Here is a 16,088-nt window from a genome sequence, read left to right on the forward strand (position 1 = left end):
AGAGCTACTCAATTCAAGTAATCAACCCAAAACATACAAAGTTATAAGCCAGGCCTCTTATTGGATAATAGATGATTGATTAAATAAAATCTAATAATATAATTATTATTTTTTTTTATAAATACTCATTTATAATAAATATTTAGATAACACGTAACTAAAGGTTACGTATTAAAATATACTTAGGTACATCTTACATACCCCTTTAAACGCAACCGGCAAGTTAATCTATATCCTAAAAATCTTATTTAATATCTTATATTAAATCTTTTAAAACTTTCCTATTTAACCTATCCTTAATATTTACCAATTTTACTTAATTTTTAAATATATTAAAAAATACATTTATAAATACCTTTATTAAACCATCTACTATTATATCTTTTAATAGCATATATTTTATTTAAATTATATCTTTCTATATTTTTTAGCGTAACCAATAATTATAAATATTTATATATCTTAACTTAATCTATAATTTATTAATATTTTTTTAAATTAACTATATTATCTAATAATTATTACAATTAATAATAATAATTAAATTATCTAAAAATATTCCCAATTTTTTAATTAATTTTAATATAAACATAACTTCTTTTACTATTTATAATAATATTAACAACTTAACTTCTATTATTAACGTAATTACCGTATTTTATTTATTAATTTACCAACCAATAACGCCACTAAATAATTTCATTATATATATTTACAAACTTTTACGGTTTAATATATTATCCGTAAAAAATACATTACTTACTACTTTAAAAAAATCTTTTTTTCCTATCTATAATCCTAATATTTTTATATAATAAAAATATTTAATAATATAATTTACTATTTTATAATACTTTAATCTTAAATTTAACAAAAATTATATTAATTAAAAATATATAAAAGTTATATCTATTTTTATCACTATTATTATATATAAAATTAAACCAACCTTTTTTTTAATATAAATAAATAAATACTAAAATTGCTATTTCCTTAAATAATAATAATTTTTCCTTAATTATAAAATAATTTAAAGCTATTTTAATATCTTTTCCCAATAATCTACTAATCTTATCTAAATAATTTAACTATAAAAACCATATTATACACTTAACGCAATTTCTAAAAACAGCAATATTTAAATATTATTAAAAATCCTTCCCTCTTATTATACTATAATATTTCTTAAATTACATTATAAAAAATATTACTACAGCTTTATTATCCTTCCTATATACTAAAATAAAATTATTTATATAAAAAAATAATATTATACCACTTTTATAATAAATACAAAATTTATAAAATATTACTATAAAACCTAGCTTTTTTAAAATATTTATAAATTCATCATACTAAAAACTCGGAGATTTTTTTATACTATAAATCGCTTTTTCCACTTTTAAAAATATATTAAGCTTTTTAAACCTTAATAACATTTTTATAAATATATTTCCCTATATTTTTACATTTATAAATATATTAACAATATTAAATTATTTAAATTTTAAATTAAAATATACTATTATAACCATAAATATTTAGAAAAATCTAATAGCTAATATTAATATATATATTTCTTTAATATTTATTTTTTGCTACTAATTATCTTTAACTACTAATTTTATTTTATATTTAATAAACCAGCTATATTTATTAATCTTATATATATATATCTATATATAATTTAATATTTTTTTCCTTTTATATTTAAAGTCTTAAGAAAATATCTTTATTTATATTTAAATAACCTTATAACTATTTAAATAATCTTTCTTTACCTTATTTTAAAACTCAACCATTAAATAGTCTTTTATATCTTTATAATACTTAAAAAAAACTAAAAAATCTTTTTTATAAATAAATTTCAAATTTTTTAATAATTTTTTAAACTTTACTTTATTTATAAGTTTATTTTTAACCTAGCCTATATATCTTTTTAAATAACCAACATTAAATATAATATACTAAATTTTAGATTATACAATTAAAAAATTATTTATTTCTCTTAATTTTACCGCCTTAATATATATAACACTTTAAATAATTTCGTATAAAAAATTTGTAAAAAATAACGGTCTAAAAATTAATAACAATTTAAAATATACCTTAATATACCATAATTAATTAAACCTAACTTTTAATTATTAATTATAACTATTATTTTTAACCATCTTATTACTTTATATTTTTTAAAAATTTTTATTTTCTTTTTTTTAAAAATAATTTTTAAAAATATATTTATTTTTTACGTAAATCTTATAATTATTATCTTTTTTTTATAAATTAAATAAACCATATATATTTTTTATATTAGATTTATTTTTTTAAATCTATTATAAAAAAACTTTATATTCTTTATTTAAGATTTATAATAAATTATTTTAAAAATTATTTATATTCCCTATAAAAGTACTATTTTTATTAAAAATTATATTACGCGTAAAAATAATTTTATTAATTTTTGGATTCTAAATGTGATAGATATTTATAGATAAATAATTTATTAAATAATCTATTTAAATTTTAAAATTTAATTTTTAAAATTTCTTTTTTTTTAATTAAACTTCTTTAATTATTACATACACCTTATATTTAAAAACATAAAAATATATAAATTAAAGTTTACAATTAAAAACAAAACTATTATCTTTTTATACAATAAAAATATAAAATCTTTTATATAATGATTTTTAATTATATATATATTTAAATATACGATTATATAAATAAATAACAAACTTATAAATTTTTGGCCATAAAAAAATTAACAATTTTATATTGTTTTTTATAACGTATGCCTTAATCTTAATTATACCCCCTAAACATTTAATTATACCGTTTTATTTTTATATATAAGGTATAAAAGACTCTATCTTAATATATATTTATTAAAAAAATTTTTATACCTATAGTTTATTTAATATAAACTTATTATTATACTTTATTATTTTAGGTTTTAAATTATATTACCTTTTAAATATACTTAATAAATATTTAAAATATCTAATAATAAATTATATAAATTAATTATAGAAATAATAATTTTAAATATATTTTATTTATTAATTAATTATTAATATAATATTTTTATAATTTTTATATTTTTTTTTTAAAAGATGAAAATCTACGGTAAGGCGTAGATTAAAGATTTCTTCTAACCGTTTCGGTTTATATTAAATAAATTATTTAATTTTAAATATATTATATACGTTACATTATACAATAATTAAACCAATAATTTTAACTCCTTTTAAACAATTTACCATATATTTTAAGGTATAAGGACCTAAATATTCTATTTTAAGATACTATTTATATATATTATTTTATTTGGTAAACTATTTTATACGAAAAGAAATTTATTAAATATATATATAAAAAAAACCTTTTATTATTTTATAAAATATATCTTTTACTATAAACTAATTATATTTATCCACTACCTTATATAAAATAAAATTATTTACCTTATAAATAAAAATTCTTTAATTTTTATTATTTTATTAGTAGCCTTGGCGTTATAATATTTTTAAAAAAATAAAATTATAAATAAAACTTTTATAATAAACTATATTTTAAAATTAAAAAAAATAATTTTCTTTTAATCTTTTAATCTTTATATTAATATTATTATAATTTTTAATAAAAATAAAATTATTTCTAACTATTACTCCATTTTTATTTTATATTTTTTTAAAATTATAAAAATAAAATTTCTTATTAAAAATATATACAATACTATCAGAATTAAAAATTGCAAAATAAATAAAAAAATAATAAAAAATTATAAATATAATTTAAAATATTAAATTTATTATAAAAACTATAAATATCTTTAATATAAAACCTATTTAACGTTTTAATTAACTTTAAAAAAATTATTTTTCGTTAATTTCTTTTTTAAACTTTTTTTTTATTCTATTTACTTTATTTTAAAGGCTAAGATTAATTTATAAATTATTTTTATAATTTTACATATATTAATTTTCTTTTAAATTAAACTATTACAATTTAATTTCTTTAAATACATACTAATATTTATTAAATTAATAAATTTTAAAATATATTTTATATATTATTATTATTTTAGATATTCTTAATAGATTTAAATCTTTATTTCTTTTATTAAAACTATAAAAATTACCCTTTCTACTTTTTTTTTTACCATTCTTAAAAGAATTTTTAAATCTTTTTTTTTAATTAATTTCTTTACTATTTAATATAAGTTTAAATATTCCTTTTCCAATTAATCTTCCTTATATATTTATAATTTTAACCTTCGTTTATAAAAATAACGTAATTACTTAAAAAAATAATATATTATTATTTATATTTTATATATTAGCGATTAAAAAAATATTTATTTAATCCAATAAAATATATTTTAATACTAATAATAGATTTTTAAACCATTTTATACTATATTCTACTAAAAATAAATCTTTACTTTTGACCTTTTCCATAATCTTTTCCTATTTTAAAATCCAAACATTCTAATTTTTAAAAGGTTTTTATAAGATTACTATAACGTTTTTATATACCTTTTTAACCTATACTTTAAATTAAGCATCTATTATACCCATATATTTTTTTAATAAAATATATCATTTTATAAATATTAATATAAAATAATAGATAACTTAAAAATAATAAGGTGAAATTATTTACTACATTTAAATCTTTATTTTTTTAATAATTATTTATTTAATATTATAATTTTTTATATCTTCTTTATATATATTAAAATCCAAATTAAATATATTTTATTAAACCTAAATTAAACCTATCCCATTTGCTATTTACTAAATATTATTTATTTCTTCTTTATTTTTTTAATTTTTTAAATAAGGTTTTTATATTTTATAATCTAATAAAATAAATTTAACTAATTTTATTAACCATTAATTTCGAAAATTCTATCAAATATCACCTTTTTAAAGGTCCATTTTATACCAAATATTAACATTAATTATTTTGGTTTTAAACGCTATATCCTAATATTCCTATTAATTTAAATTTAATAATTTTATTATAATCTTATCTATTATGGCGTTTATTATATATCATAAATAAAGAAAGAAAAAGTAAAGGCTTAATATTTTTCTTATTTTTTAAAATTCTTCTTTAATAACGCTAAACAAATAAAACTTTTAATTATTAAATAATAAATAATTAATTAAATAAAATCTAATAATATAATTATTATTTTTTTTTATAAATATTTATTTATGATAAATATTTAAATGATACGTAACCGAAGGTCACGTATTAAGATGTACTTAGGTACATCTCACACCTCTTGTGGCCTGAAGAGTAGACCCATTAGGATGCATGGCTGGTGCACGGACCAACAGTTACCAACATTTAGACTGACTGGGGTGCCACGTGGTAACACTCCTTCTAAGATCCCATTAGGTACTGACGATAGATACCATATAAGGAAGCTTGAGGACCTTGGGTAGAAGGTAGTTATAGTATCACTTGGAATCAATATAAGGCTCCCTAAACCTGTACATTGACGTTGTTTAACTTCAAACTAAGGCCATATCGTTACATTAGGAAATCCAAGTTCTTTCAAGGATAACCTGACTTAACTTATGTTGCCAGCCGGCAGTCCGTGCATGACTATTGGCGTTTGCACCTGGCGTTTGCATGCACCTTCAAGCTTCCATCTCCTACATATGTTAGGTATGTGCCTGGCAACGTTTAATTCTTCGCTCTCTTTTTATCCACCGTAACTTAGCAAAAATGCCTCTCGGATGGTACCTCGCTCAGGGTTTATACCCACTTGGTCCATCCAGTAGCGATGATGAGGAGGGCCCCTGTGAGTTGCCTAATGGCCGACTCGTTTGTGGTCCACATGGTCTTGTCGTTTGTGGAAAATGCTGCACAGATTACAGCTTCATGAGCGGTTCTTCGGATGAAGATGAAGACTACGATGATGATGACGATGACGATGACGATGGCGATGAAGATGAAGACGAAGATGAAGACAGCCCTATGAAAGACGCCCCGATTAACGAGGATGGCGATGCTGATCCACCACGTCTCTTTGGCGAGGAAATGAGAAGAGGCACCGGCCAGGTCATCCCTGAGAAGTTCACTCCACCGACGACTTCCATCATGCCATTGGAGCTGTTTCGCGGCCAGGCAACTTATTTTAGACAGATTAGGTAAGGGAAAAGCATGGAAAAATATGTCCGCCTTGGGATGGACTGTCATCAAGTACAAGCTCGCTGATATGCATTGTTAGATACATCCACCGTGATGACCCCCAAACTGTTCTCATTTTCACTGACGGCGCCTGCTTGAATAATGGCCAGCCAAACCCCAAAGCCGGCTGGGCGGTCGTCTATGGACCGGGATTCACGGGCAAGCCGTTAATTGCATCTGGCAGGTTAGAGCAAAAGGGACCTTTTGGTGACGAGGGCATTCAAAGCAGCAACAGGGCCGAGCTTCGTGCTGTTATTGCAGCTTTGCGCCTTCGATACTGGCCTGGTGAAGGCTTTACTACCATGGTCATCGCTACTGACTCGGAATATGTGGTTGAAGGATCTACAAAGTGGGCGAAAACATGGACTAGAAAGGGTTGGAAGACGAACACAGGTGCGGAAGTCAAGAATAAAGACATGTGGGAATTGCTCCTGGGTGAATTTGAGAGATGGAAGGAGGAAGGTCTCTCTATCAAATTCTGGAGAATCCCAAGAGATTGGAACAATACCGCGGATGAGGCTGCGAAGAAGGCTGCTTCAGAGAATGAGGCGCTTAACCAGTGGTGTCATTTCATAGGTCTTCCTTTTTAAGTAGGATACTTTTGGTCTTGGACCACGGATAGGGACCTCCTAAATATACCCACGTTGTATTACTATAGAGTTAAAGATATAACTAATTGAGGTTTAAAAGTGTCATATCCTTGTATTTCTAGCTTACAAGGTTTACCTTAGGTAAGGTTCAACTTAGCCTCTTTACCAATCAACTGTTCAATTTAACACGAATAGGGCCAAGACTAAAAATAGATGCGAAGGATTGACTTATACGAATAATAGGTAGCACTTTATCGGGAGGAGGTCTCCGAGGTTTTATCTGTTATCAGTCTAGAGGTTACATCCGACCCCGCCGAAGCTCAGGTATAGAATTAATCTACATGGAATAGATGACCTCAAGGTTGTTGTTATCTTTTAATTATCTACATGAAGGTAGCCTTTTGATTAGCTCACTGCCCAGTTTCACCAACAACTAACGTACCTTAACCTGACATAATAAAAATAATGTAAAATAGTGGAATATCGTCAAACGTAAGAAATCTAATAATATTGAGAGTTTAATATGGCTTCACTCAATTACAGTCCAACGGCTCCGCCTCAGCAAAGGCATAAACTCTCCGAATTAGAAGATTATCCAAGATGGAATACCGAATTGATCGAGGCCTTACGCGCGAGAAATCTACTTCCTTTCGTCACCGCGAGTATTTTAGCACCCGCTGGCGATAATGATACCCCGGACTACTTGCGATGGCGGAAGAACCGTCTCACTGTCCTGCTTATGATGAAGCGTTCGCTATCGGCAGATATGAAATGCAAACTTTCCAATGCCGGATGGGATTTCGGACACAGCAGGGACCCTAAGAAGATGTATGATTTAATTCGTAAGATTGCTCAAAATGGACAAGACGGCGAGAGCGACACGGCTTCCAAACCACCGTCGCCACTAGAGTCAAATGCTGTAGTAGACGATCTTACCAAGGAAATAGAGTTGATAGAGAAGGAAGATGGCGAGGAGGACTGGACTGCCGTCGAAGTACCGTCTAAAGAGCCACCTCCCGAGTCAATTCAGGATCGCGTTGTACGTGTATGGAACGACCTACGAGACTTAACAGCTTATTATGATATCGATGGCTCCGCATCACGGAATGCAAGGCTGGAAACATTCTACCAAGATGAACTTGCAGACCTCGAAAGACAGCCTTTCGACTCCTACTCTTCACAGGATGATAGGGTCGACCATCTGCTACTTCGGAACTACCTACGGCGCGCACGACGCACACTTGAGCTCGATAAGGCTCGAGATGCCAAGTTTACAGCCTTCATTGAACCGTTTGCTACTCCCATTACGACATGGTGCGAACAGCGCCGGCGTGTCGAGCCGATTGATCCAAAGGCTCTTGCTGATAGCCTTACTGCGACGGAGAAGCTTATCTTCGAGGCTCGAGATCACGTCAGTCACAATGCTGGCAAGTACTCGAAGGCTACTGGACATCGTGCCGTCCGCAGGGTCGCAGCTCTACGAAAAAAGCTCGCGGAGACGTACTCTTTCTACAAGGATTACGACCCCCTATTCGACTGGTGGGTCACGGAGCCTTATAAACGCCTCGATGTGGCTCTTGGTGGAATTGTAACTCTCCTACGCGAGGTTCTGGTAGGCGTAAAACCCGGTGATGAAGAGACCATCGTTGGAGAACCCATTGGACGCGACGGCCTGCTGAGTGATCTCGAAGCTGAGATGATCCCATACACACCCGAAGAACTTTTACGTATCGCGGAGAAGGAATATGCATGGTGCGAAGCGGAGATGATCAAGGCATCGCAGCAACTCAACTTTGGAACGCACTGGCGCAGCGCCCTCGAGCACGTCAAGAACTTGTACGAACCACCGGGAGCATACCCAGCTTTCATCCGGTCGCTCATCAACGAGGGTGCCGCGTATGTCAAAAAACACGATCTTGTAACGGTACCGCGCATCGCCGAGGAGGCTATCCGTATGACTATGATTGAAGCAGAGCGGCAGAAGGTGTCGCCGTTCTTCCTCGGTGGCCCGACTATGCAAATGTCTTATCCTACGCGGGATATGGCACACGAGGCCAAGCTCATGTCGCTGCGCGGTAACAACCGGCACTTTGGGCGAGCGACAGCCTTTCACGAGATGATTCCAGGTCATCACTTGCAGATCTTCATGGGAGAACGGCACCATCACTACCGCCGCGCGCTTTTCGACACCCCCTTTTTCGTCGAGGGGTGGGCACTCTACTGGGAGATGGTACTCTGGGAACGAGGCGACTTCTTCGTGAGCGCTGAAGATAAGATTGGCTCGCTGTTCTGGCGTATGCATAGGTGCGCGCGGATTCTGTTTTCTGTACGTTTCCACCTAGGCCAATTAGACGCACGGCAGTGTGTTGATCTCCTCGTCAACAAGGTAGGTCACGAGCGCGCAACGGCTGAAGGCGAGGTCCGACGTAGTCTTGGCGGCGACTATTCGCCTCTATACCAAGCCGGCTATATGCTTGGAGCGCTGCAACTGATGCGTCTGCGAAAGGAGGCCCTAGGAGATGGGCACGGGAAGATGCGCGAGAAGGAGTTCCACGACCGGGTCTTGCGCGCTAATGTCATGCCTATTGAGATGCTTAGAGCATTGGTTCTGGATAAGGAGCTTAAGAAGGATTTCAAGTCGGGGTGGAGGTTTTATGAGGATAAGCTATAGCAGGATAATGAGAGGGGTTTTCAACTGGGTTTCAAAGGATGTAGATTCAACTTTTAATCCACCCCTTTTCAATTTCATAAGAACATTTAGGTACTCCTTTTTACATGATAAAAAACCACGATAGGTGTCACTGAGAATTATGCACCTTAAGCCGATCTGTTACTCGTTTCTCATAGAGGTATCAAGGGGATTCAGGTAGTTAGGTAGTTAAAATCATTTGTATTCCCAATCGGACCGTAAGGTACATAAGCTCTAATAATCTAAGACATGACTCGTGCTTCCTATTGTACATCTTCTATGACATCTTTGTTTGATGGAATTCTCCGTAGCTGTGGGGTGATTGGGGTTTTAGCTGCTTAACGTAGCAAACTCAACGCCATACGCCAAATCACTTCGGCCAAACCCTTAGTATTACTCCTCCTAGAAGAAAGGATCGGCTCGGCTATTCCCTCTTGCTTTGTGTCGGGCGGCTCCTATTCCATGGCTACCATGGACCAATGACCAATTAAAGCAGGCTCTAGTAGGGCTCCTCGGAGCTCAATAAGCTAGATAAAAATCTAGCTTCACTCGTTTCGCTCGGCTACGCACTATGCGTTAGGATATGGTATGTGGCTAATACCCAGTAGGCTTCTTAGAGAAAACCTAGAGTAGATAGATCAACCACGAAGCGCCGTGATGAATGGCGCCGTAGATGGCTATTCGAGACGACCTCTGTCGTATCGACTAGTCCCGTACTCCAATCAGTCCTCCATTCTCATCTCAAAAGTTCCTACTGAGAAGATCTCGAACTGCACCATTTCTGGTTTCACACCATACTTGTGTAAGTGCTCAGACGCCTGCATCATGAATTTCTCGGGGCCGCATATGTAGTACTCGGCCGAGCCATTTCTTAGATACAAGTCCTCGGCCGTGAGGGAGAGGAAGTCGTTATCGAAGGTCGAAGTATACGACAGCACATCGCTATCCGACAGCCTCGACTTGAAGAACTTGGTCCTCATATTCGGATGCCTCTTAGCCATGTTTTCGACATGTGCTTGGAAAGGGGCGTCGTGTCGCGACGCCTGGATCCAGGATACCGGCCTGTTGATTCGCTGTTCTACAACAGCGTTCAGCATCGACAGCAGCGGCGCTACGCAGACTCCGGCGGAGATGAGGACAAGCGGCATCGAGGTGTCCACTTTCGTGTTAAGGGAGAAAGAACCCGACGGGTGCGTCAACTCAATGGTGTCTCCTTCGTGGAACTCGTCAATGAGCGAGTTGGAGACGACACCAGGTCTGCATGGTTGCACGCTTCCAATACTGCTATCCGACGCGCTGCTGGCAGCCGAGGAAATCGTCATAATGTCATCAGGTTTGGCGTAATCCCAATTTGACCCCTGGTCTCGCTTGACGGTAATCCGATAGTGGTCGTGGCTAGGCGCATCGCTCAGCGAATACTGCCTGAGCTGAGCAAACTTCATGCCCGGGACTGTGATCCTCAAGGTGACGTACTGGCCCGGCATGAATGCCGGTAAGGGCTTTCCATCGACTGGTTTCAAAATGAAGGAGACGATGTTTCCCTCTACGGTCTCGTTCTTCTTGTTGAAGATCATAAACTTCCGCCAGCCCTGCCAGTCCTCAAACTCGCGGTAGATGTGAGCTTCTCGGCCCGTTAGCATCTTCGCCATGACCCAGTAAGCTTTCGTCCATGCCAGCTTCACATCAGGGGTCATGGCAGGGCCGAGGACGGCTGAAAACGCTCGCAGTAGATACTTGCCGACAATCTCGTATTGCTCGGGCTGGATGTTCAGCGAGGCGTGCTTTTGGGCCACACGTTCTAGCTTCGGTGTTAACTCGCTAATGTTGACAATGTTGGAAGCGAATGCTAGAATAAGTGTCGTCAGGGCGCGCGGCTGCTTTCCTGTGTGCATATTCACCGTGTTGAAGTAATTATGGAGTTCGGGATGGTCGCGTAACATCGTCTTATAGAAGACAGTCGCAATATGTTCACCATGTTGGCGTAGGGATGGTAGTGTATCCTTGACTAATCTTGATTCTTTATAATTGAGAGCCATGGCGGCTAATTATTGTCTTTTGAAGTTTTCCTCGAAGACAATAAGATTCACTTGTGATAAAGAAATAGGTAAGACTCTATAAGTAGGTAAGTTTGGAGTAACACAGTGGCGGCAGTTTGATTAGAGAGAAATATAATTAACAAATGCGGTTTGCATTGGTTGGGTTACTGGTCCAATTATTCGAGGCAAAGGTTTCAAACACGGGTTCTTAAAACTATGAAAGTTTCGTAACTTGTAGATGGCAGATGGCAGATGGCAAATACATGGTAAATACATGGTCCTAAACTCTTTAATACCCTTGCTTACCGCCTCGTGCTCATAAGGCGTTATATCTCGTTCCGCTTTTGCGGAGTCATGCGTCAAGTTTAAACTCTGGCTGAATGTTGAAAAATTTCTAGTGCGTGCTTCTAGTGCATGGGATAGCACATGGGATAGCATGACGAAGTTATGTGTTTGCGGTCATTACCGATTCTATGCGATAATACAATAACTACAATATAATACATATAATACAATATAATACCAAACATTTTCCAAGGGTTGAAAATCACGCGAGCGGCAGATACTTTTGAGGTAAAATGGCATGATGTGACGGCACTTTCATGCGTGGCTGGAAAGATATCTCAGGCCAGATCCCCCATATCGAACGATTATTGAACTCTTCTAGAAGACGGCGAAAAATTCCGGCTTAGCGAGTACGCACATGAAATACCAGGGGACCCCAGTTCTAAGCCATGTGCCAGATGCTTGGATCTTAAAATGCCTAGGACCTAGGTTGTATACCTTGTTTATACGTAAACTCCTTGCATCGACTTGTCGATATTTTCTTCTTCAGTTTTAACTAGTAGTTAAATCTCTTCTAGTTAGGTATCCGTATTCGAAAAAAAAGCAAACCAGAGCTAATACATGAAGAATTAAACTTAGGTATAGATGGACCCGGCGTCCCGGTGTGCATTAGCAATTTGTTGGGGACCAATCATATTACAATAATTCATCATAGATCGTCGTGAGCTGTCCGGATATCCTTTTCTAGCCGCCAGACTAACGCATAGTTCCCGCCGTCGTTTGCTCTCGGCATCCTACCTCGGCCCTGATAATAAGAGGGACTTAATCCTCCGGACCCTTACAGCCTTAAGTTAGTCCCTTAAGGTTTCATTACGAACTCCATGATTTTCGCGATCTGCAAGCACTGGGATTTTTAAAAATCGCATCTATTCTATCCAAGATTGCTTCTCTCCGGTCCCGATCTAATTATCATCATTATTAATAATGCATGTGTATGGCGTATATACACAGTCTCCAACCAAACTACTTAGATAGTTCGGTTTACTATGTTAATTACGTTGGTTATGCGAGAGTAAAGGTAGGTACTAGGATTTTACTTTCATAAGCTAGTAGCTACGAGATATTATTTACGTACACTCATTTCTAACCGAGCTCCGGGCTGAATTTCGAGTTTAATGGATAGGTAACACCCGCACCAGTAATCAACTCCCCAGATGATCTATCACATTCTAAGATCTCACTATAGTCTCTTTTTAGTAATTTATTCGCCAGTAGGTCCAGGGTGAAAGTGACCCCCAAGCTCCCAAGCTCCCAAGTCAGAAAGTCATAATCCAAAATACGACTTTATAACTAGCTAATCTGCTTGGTACTTGAAGCTACCAACCTATCTCTTTGACACAACCTAAACGACCTCATTAAAGATGCCAGAGTTACGCAAGCAAACAATGCTTTAATCGCTACGCCTCTTAATTTATTGTCGGAGTAATTAATAAAAATCAAGTAACAATTAACCCCTGTTTAAGATGTGATTGCCCCTAGGTACTAGATGATCTTCAAACCCGATACCCCCGACCCAACATCTAGTCCGTGCTCAATCTCCCCCTTTCTTTATCTTACACCAGATTTCCTATTTGCCAATCCACTATTTCCCAGCCCTGTCCCAGTCTCAGCATCAAGAGCCTGTGCGGCTACATACCGCTAGCGATGTCTAGCCGCTCAGCCGCTTTGACACATCCTCCGTCAAATTCTCCACCTATATTACGTCGCGGCCGATACTCGCCATCATGCTAACTGATGTCCTCCGGGCGTCGGCTTCTCAGCAAGGTTGCTCTTGGCGGTTTGTCAGCAGCGTATTTGTGTGACTTGTAAAGGTGCAGGTTTGTCTCTTTACGCTAAGAAAACTTCCCAGACGATAACCCTAGCTCGATTCACGAGTTTACATCATATTGAAGTAAATTTAGATAGTATTATAAAATTCCGTCTATACCTAAGTAAGAAGCACAGGAGTATTCCTGTAAAGTGACACTTAAGGCTTAAGTAGAGCATAATTAGGTAAGCAGTTAGCATAACAACCTCAATCAGCTTCAGGGGTCCATTAAAAAAGAATCATTAACCCTATACTAAGCTCTAAGTCTAGGAATGATCTAATTAAGACAATGCATGTAAAAGGGGTCAGAGCGTCAGTAGCTGACTATGTTAAAGTAGAGGTAGTAATACTAGACTCTAAAAATGTTTCAAAAAAAATTGCTCTTAAAGATACTTATCTTAATATTCCGAAATAGCATAGTTACTAGTAATATAAAGAGGATAAATAGAAAAGTGAAACTATTACAGGAGTATAATTAAATCACGCTCGCTGGTTCCCCCTAACTTATCCGAAGGATAACTCTAGGTTAGGTATCTACTAGGTAAAGAGATCTATGGTAGCATTCATCTGACAGTGTTCTTAACATGATAACATTAATAATATACTAGAACTTGGTGAATCGACCTATACAATTTCATCCGGCTACCAGAACTTACTACTGTGATATCAGATAGGAATTTAGGATAAGGAAGAATTTTTCGGAATTAAAACGTTTAGCAGTAGTTATACATATATCCTAACTGATAGTTAGAACATAGACAGGTATATTTATAGTCTACTATTTTAGGATAGTTAGTATGAGTTTAAATGAGAAACTCCAAGAAGTGCATTATCAAATAATAAACAAGGCACGGATAGACAACTAAAGTATAAAGTAGAGCCTTAATAGAAAGCCCATAAACATATGTTCCTTTATCTTGCTTATTTCAATTAGAACGTTGATATAATTATATAGCTATCATCCACAAATAGCCAGGCTATTGTCAAAGGTACGTTAAAAGATAACAAAGGGTAAAAATAAACGTTCAAATACATGTGCTAATTTATTACCAAGTTACATTATCAAATCCACCTTTTGCGTCGTGAAATAATACAATGACCATCTCCTAGGATATTTTTAACTGTTTTACGAGAAGCGTGGTATTGTCCCTAGCATGAATATCCTGAAGAATGTCACATCCTGGATAAACCACACATATTACATAGCCACGAAAGATGAACCCAAAGGCCAACAATTAAAACATTTAACATTTAAAAATTCCTACGGCTACAAGGAACAAAGTACATAAAAAAACACCGTCCAATAGGGGATCTTCCAGTATTGATTGTGACGATGTGATGTGACTCACAGGTGAAATCGGCAATGAATTTATAGGTCAAAACATCGCAACTGCAACCAACGGTGAGATACAAGTACTCACACAAAGCTTCATGGCGCAGCGGAAGCGCGCCGGGCTCATAACCCGGAGGACCTCCGATCGAAACGGAGTGGAGCTAGCTTAACTTTTTGATTTATGGTGTTGCTGTTCTTTTTTTTATCTTTTTGATGCTATCAGTTAGTTTATCTAGGGCATATACACCTTAGACCTCCCCACCATGGCGAATCTCATGAGGTTTTTTGGGGGGGTCCTTTTTTTTAATCTTTCACTTGCGACAACATTTTTATAGGTATTTTAATAGTCCCTATATGCATTTCCGTTGTTTCCTGTGTTGTCGGGATGTATTTGAATGATAAATTGAACAAGCATATAAAAATGATGTTTAATAGAATGTCCTCAACTCGCAACGAAGAGTTAGATGATCAATATTGCCTCATTAGGAAACCCAGAATACCTTATTTAGACTTAACTTTTAAGTCAGGGCAAAAGTCCTTGATTGGCTGCACTTTAGGACCGAAAGCCTGAACCATGCACTTTAAACTCTCTTCGGGCATATGTAGAGCCATAGGTACAGCGTGACATACATATGATCTTCACATGATAATTATCCCGATGATGCCAAAGAAATATCCAATGGGGATCTCTTCTTCTAGTGGCTAGGCATTACCGGTATGTTGTTGTGCTGGCAGCGAATCGGAGAGTTAGAATTAGGTACATACCTTATGTAGGTATTTCAACGTTGCTTACCTGACGACTTAAAAACGTCATCTAGGTACCTCTTTACATATATGGTTTCTCGAGCATGGAACTTCAATTAGCTTTAGGTAGTTGTTGGACTCTGAGACGTTAAATCTCGATTTTGTAATATTTCGTTGTATTTTAACATCGAACATGATACAATGCAATTATTTATCGTCCGCTATCATTACATTATGCATTCCAGCCGAGCTTCATGACCCGGGCATAATAAAAATATACATGGCACTATTAATTCCTCGGCTTTGACGCCTCTCCTGTTCACAACTA

At 34.4% G+C, this 16,088-nt stretch overlaps 3 protein-coding genes across 3 annotated transcripts; 2 read left to right on the plus strand and 1 right to left on the minus strand.

Moving 5' to 3' along the window:
• Window positions 1-5,751: 5,751 nt before the first annotated feature.
• Window positions 5,752-6,806, plus strand: GL218_07395 (Ribonuclease H1; the record flags this gene model as incomplete). The annotated part of the gene is made up of 2 exons (XM_033584148.1): window positions 5,752-6,176; window positions 6,257-6,806. The coding sequence occupies 2 exons, from the start codon at window positions 5,752-5,754 to the stop codon at window positions 6,804-6,806; spliced, it is 975 nt and encodes a 324-aa protein (XP_033432606.1).
• A 739-nt stretch (window positions 6,807-7,545) lies between these two features.
• Window positions 7,546-9,477, plus strand: GL218_07396 (putative x-pro dipeptidyl- protein; the record flags this gene model as incomplete). Its single annotated transcript, XM_033584149.1, has 1 exon — window positions 7,546-9,477. One exon carries the CDS (start codon window positions 7,546-7,548, stop codon window positions 9,475-9,477), a length of 1,932 nt encoding a protein of 643 aa, XP_033432652.1.
• Window positions 9,478-10,217: 740 nt separating this feature from the next.
• On the minus strand, window positions 10,218-11,531 carry GL218_07397 (Flavohemoprotein; the record flags this gene model as incomplete). The annotated part of the gene is made up of 1 exon (XM_033584150.1): window positions 10,218-11,531. The coding sequence occupies one exon, from the start codon at window positions 11,529-11,531 to the stop codon at window positions 10,218-10,220; it is 1,314 nt and encodes a 437-aa protein (XP_033432608.1).
• Window positions 11,532-16,088: the final 4,557 nt, after the last annotated feature.

Source organism: Daldinia childiae (genome assembly GCF_008694065.1).
Source record: "Daldinia childiae strain JS-1345 chromosome Unknown Scaffold9, whole genome shotgun sequence".
NCBI lineage: Eukaryota > Fungi > Ascomycota > Sordariomycetes > Xylariales > Hypoxylaceae > Daldinia > Daldinia childiae.